The sequence below is a fragment of the Eimeria acervulina genome, genomic scaffold (assembly GCF_000499425.1).
Source record: "Eimeria acervulina Houghton genomic scaffold, Eah_scaff660, whole genome shotgun sequence".
NCBI lineage: Eukaryota > Apicomplexa > Conoidasida > Eucoccidiorida > Eimeriidae > Eimeria > Eimeria acervulina.
In genome coordinates this window covers 1-5,000 of record NW_013547215.1, presented here as the reverse complement: position 1 = coordinate 5,000, position 5,000 = coordinate 1, and the positions used below count along the sequence as shown (strand labels likewise).

The 5,000-nt window shown below is 46.1% G+C and overlaps 1 protein-coding gene across 1 annotated transcript; it reads left to right on the top strand.

Annotated features, from left to right (window-relative positions):
- Positions 1–729: 729 nt before the first annotated feature.
- On the top strand, positions 730–3,633 carry EAH_00045730 (cytochrome C oxidase assembly factor COX15, putative; the record flags this gene model as incomplete). Its single annotated transcript, XM_013391571.1, has 8 exons — positions 730–826; positions 1,484–1,632; positions 1,857–1,872; positions 2,140–2,229; positions 2,525–2,618; positions 2,882–3,154; positions 3,356–3,427; positions 3,573–3,633. The coding sequence occupies 8 exons, from the start codon at positions 730–732 to the stop codon at positions 3,631–3,633; spliced, it is 852 nt and encodes a 283-aa protein (XP_013247025.1).
- Between the last annotated feature and the right edge of the window lie 1,367 nt (positions 3,634–5,000).

Here is a 5,000-nt window from a genome sequence, read left to right as displayed (position 1 = left end):
ATATAAAACAAATAAACAAATACATTATTTGTTTATTTATTTTTACTAGCTAGTTAATATATATATTCAAATGGTTTCTTTATCGGAATGCACAATATACAAAGGCCTTAACAATAGCTGCAGCTAAACCCTAAACCCTAAACCCTAGCAATCAAAGCTAAGAAAACCTCTCAACCCAAACCCCCTCAGGGCTATTCTTACAGGGCCTCCATAATTACAAGTAAAAAAATAAAAAAGAAATTAATTAATTATTTATTTATTTGAGAAACAAAAAAGAAACAGCTTTGTTCTTAAGATTTTATTTACTTCGATAGAAGATGACGCTCTCAAACCCTAAACCCTAAACCCTAAACCCTAAACCCCCAAGGGGGCCCCTTGAGGGGCCCCATCGATCCGAAGGTAAAGTTGGTGGTTGAGGCGTTGTAAATAATATTTGTTTTAATATTTTTGTTTTTATATTTATTTTATCTGTTTTCTCGTTGGGGTGTATATCCAGTTGCTTGTATTAAAAGGAGGAAGCCGCCATGGCCAGTGCTGCCTCAACCGTAAACGCTAAACCCTAAACCCTAAACCCTAAACCCTAAACCCTAAACCCTAAACCCTGAACGGCAATGCAGGGTGTTGGGGTGTATATCTTTCCTTCGCTGCTGCAAGCAGCAAGGAAGCCTTTCTTCTCTTATCGACATTCTTTTGCTGCTGCACTGTCTATACACCCCAAGCCTCTTCATTATGCAGGTCTTTACAATAGACTGTCTATACACCCCAAGCCTCTTCATTATGCAGGTCTTTACAATAGCTGGGCATACACCTCAACTAATCTTACGAGGTGTCTGTACACCGCAAGCTGCAAAGGGGGAGCTCTTCCAAGCCTTTACTCTGGCTTTGATGCATGCAGACAATCAGAAATGTTTATTAAAATAAATAATAAAAGTGGTTTTCACTCTGCTGCTGTACACCTCAACAATGCGCACATACCTGAGGTGCCTGTACACCCCAACGCCTCTACTCCTGCATCTTCAACCAATAATAATATGCAGCAGAGTTTTAAAAATACTAAAGAAGAAAACAAACAACAAACGGAGAACCCCTTCGCTGAAGCAGACAGGTAGAGACAAACAAACTGAGAAACAGCAGCAAAAATATATACAGCAGTAACAGCAGCAGCAGCAACAGCAGCAACAGCAGCAGCAGCAGCAGCAGAATCATTCGCTCGAGATCTTGTGCTGATTGAGTCTGCAGATTTGTAAAGGAAGGATACAGGCTCCCTGTGGGCCTCTGGCTGCTGGGTGCGTTTAGGGTTTAGGGTTTAGGGTTAAGGGTTTAGGGTTTCGAGTGTATATTGCACACAGTGGGTGTTCTTTCATTGGTGTTTTAGGGTTTAGTGTTGCCTTCTTTCTGCGTGAGGGTATGCGTCTTGGGTGTTTGGTTTGTTCTTGTTTGGGGATTTAGGGTTTAGGGTTTAGGGTTTAGGGTTTGCGTATAGGCTGCACTTGCTGGGTGTTTGGACTGGTGTTGTTCGGGGGTTTTACTCGGCTAAGTGAGAGCGGCCTATCGATGACATCGTGGCGTTTATGCGGCACTCGCTGGCCTTCAACGGATGAAGAATGGCAGAAGGAGTTTAATGCGTACAAGGTAAACCCTAAACCCTAAACCCTAAACCCTAAACCCTAAACCCTAAACAACCCGCGGCACTATAGGGGCCCTTGCGTCTGTTGAGGAAACAGCTTTCAAAAACCCTAAACCCTAAACCCTAATCTTCATACTCTATTCATTCACGCGCGCTGCATTGGCTTCTGTTGGGTCTGTTGTACTTGCTTTAGAATTAGGGTTTAGGGTTTAGGGTTTAGGGTTTGGAGGTTGGCTGGTCTGCTTGCTTGGATTTTTTTGCTTTGTTTATGGTTTGTTTATTTTATGGGCAGTCATATTAAAATGTGTTTGTTATTATTATTATTATTATTATTATTATTATTACTTTAGTATATTTTGTTTGCTGATTCTGGATCTGCCTATACACCCGAATAATTTGCGGGTGTTTTCTGTTACCTCAGCATACACCTGAATATCTGCAATTAAACAACGGCATGACGATCGATGAATATAAAAAAATTTATTTTGTTGAATGGATGCATAGATGGTTAGGCAGAGGCCTCGGGGTTTTCTTCGCTTTAGGGATGTGTGCATGCGCTCTTACACACTGTATTAAACCCCCTCTTGCTCTCAAGCTGACCCGTGCGTAAACCCTAAACCCTAAACCCTAAACCTTAAATCGTAAATGTAGCGCCGGACATGCAGAGAATCAACCGCTGCATGCGTCGTATTAAACCCTCTCTTGTGTTCAAACTCACACATTCGTAAACCCTAAACCCTAAACCCTAAACACAGGGCCTGGAATGTCTAGCCCAGAAAAGGCGCCCGCAAACAACCCCCGCCTTGAAGATTTCCGCTACACTGCTCCTCTTGATGCTAGGGTTTAGGGTTTAGGGTTTAGGGTTTAGGGTTTAGGGTTTAGGGTATGTGCGCTCAGTGTGCGGAGCACTTGGAGGCGTCCAGGGCCTCGTAGGTTGGTGGATGGTCCGATCAGGGTTTCAAGAGCCTCAAACGGAAGTCAAAACCCCAAGGTAAACCCTAAACCCTAAACCCTAAACCCTAGCTGTGTGGGTGCTTTGTAGTTCCTGGAGTGCCGGCTGTCAAATTCGGGGGTCTATGCACTGCAAGAAACCCTAAACCCTAAACCCTAAACCCTAAACCCTCGTTTTAGTTTCAGGCTCTTTGCTTTTAGGGTTTAGCCGCTGCCTGCCGTGAGGTGGTGGATACGAAGGAGGCGCCATTAGGGTTTAGGGTTTAGGGTTTCGGGTTTAGGGTTTGTATGTGTTTTGAAAAGGGTTTCTCCTTATCGCTTGGCTTTTCACCTACTGATGGCTGGGGGTTTGTACACCGTATTGCTGTGGCAGACGCTCTCGCTGCTGCTGCCTACCCCGGCGAGAGCAGCAGCAGCAGCAACAACAGCAGCAGCAACAGCAGCAGCAGCAGCAGCAGCACGTAAAGATGCGCATGCATTTGCAGCCATTGCTGCACTTACCTTCTCCTCGGGGGCTTTCGTTGCAGGCAACGATGCCGGCAGATGCTGCAACACCTGGCCCAAGATGGGGGATCAGTATCCCAAACCCTAAACCCTAAACCCTAAACCCTAACCCTACCCTTAAAGGATGCCTCTAACTCCATCGATAGCACCTGGTTCTCTGCTGCTAACCACTAAACCTCCAGAGAGCCTCTTTTGCGTACCCCTGTGTATAGGGTTTAGGGTTTAGGGTTTAGGGTTTAGGGTTTAGGGTTTAGGGTTTGTGAATGTGTGCAGCTGGGTGCCCCCTGAGGTGTATGCACCTGGAATGACGGTTTGGCGGCTGTTTGAAAACCCTGAGACTGTGCAGTTCCTGCACCGTCTTCTCGCTTACTCAACCCTCGTCTTCTCTTTTATTCTTTATCTTAAACATAAACACAAACCCTTTCCTGCAGCTGTTAAGGTATGCTAGCCAGCCACCCCTAGGGTTTAGGGTTTAAGGTTTAGGATTCAGAAGGGGTTTGGTCGCGCTGAGAGACCCCACTCAATGCTTGGTTGTATTGGCTCATCTTTAAAAGGAAATTCGGGGCTAGGGTTTAGGGTTTAGGGTTTAGGATTCAGGGTTTAGGGTTTAGGGTTTGCGTTACAGACAGCCATGAGGCTGCTGCCAGCAATGACGTCGCTGCAGCTGCTGCTGGGGATATTAACAGTTTGTTATTATGTACCAACGGAGCTAGGGGTCCTGCATCAGGTTCGTGCTGCTGCTGCTGCTGCTGCTGCCGCTGCTGTTGCTGCCTCTGGTGCTGCTGATACTGCTGCTGCTGCTTCTGCTGCTGCTGCTTCTGCTGCTTCTGGCGCTGCTGATGCTGCTGTTGTTGTTGTTGCTGCTGCTGCTGCTGATTCCTGCGGTGCTGTTGCTGCTGCTGCTTTTGCTGCTGCTTCTGCTGCTGCTGCTGCTGCCGCTTCCTGTGATGCTGCTGCTGCTGATGTTGTTGTTGCTGCTGTTTTTGCCGCTGTTTCTGATGGTGGTGGCGGTGCTGCCGCTGCTATTGTTGCTGCTGCTGCCGCTGCTGTTGCTGCTGCGGCTGCTGTTAGTGTAGCAGCAATCGCAGCTGCAGCAACCCCTGCGTCCGTTTAGGGTTTAGGGTTTAGAGAGGAGAAAACCGTTTTTATTTTCGTGTGTATATGCAGGCTGGTGGTTTGCTGACGCTAAGCAGCGCCATTTATCTCATGCATCTCTTGAAGCGACTCAAACCCTAAACCCTAAACCCTAAACCCTTGCACCTGAAACCACCAGTTTAGGGTTTGACTGTTTAGGTACTCCTCCTTTAAACCCTCAACCCCGGAACCCGCTGCAGCCTTCAACTGCATTTGCATCTGCAACAGCAGCTCCTGCTGCAGCTGCTGCATCTGCTGCAGCAGCTGCTGCAGCTGCTGGTTCTGCAGCAGCAGCTCCGGCTGCAGCTGTTGCTTCTGCCGTAACAACTCCTGCTGCAGTAGCTGCTGCTGCACCTGATGCATCTACAACTGCAGCTGCTGCACCTGTTGCATCTACTACTGCAGCTGCTGCACCTGTTGCACCTACTGCTGCAGCTGCTGCAGCAGCAGCAGCAGCTGCTGCTGCTGCAGCAGTTTGGGGATTGGCGTTACGTAAGACTTGTCTCTTCTCAGTCTCTGTTTTTTTCTTTGCCTTCTTCATTTCTTTGTTTATCTTTGTTTCTCTTTCTTCTTTTATTTTTATTTAGATTGTTTGTTTTTATTTCTATTTATATTTTAGTTTGTTTTTTTTCTTTTTGTTTTATTTTCATCTTTGTTTATTTTCATTCTCTGTCTTTGTTTTTTTCTTCGTTTTGCATCTGCGTGTTGTCAGTCTTTCGCTTTTCTTCGTTTATTTGTTTTGTGTTTAATATATATAAGTATAAATATATATAGATCGGAAGAG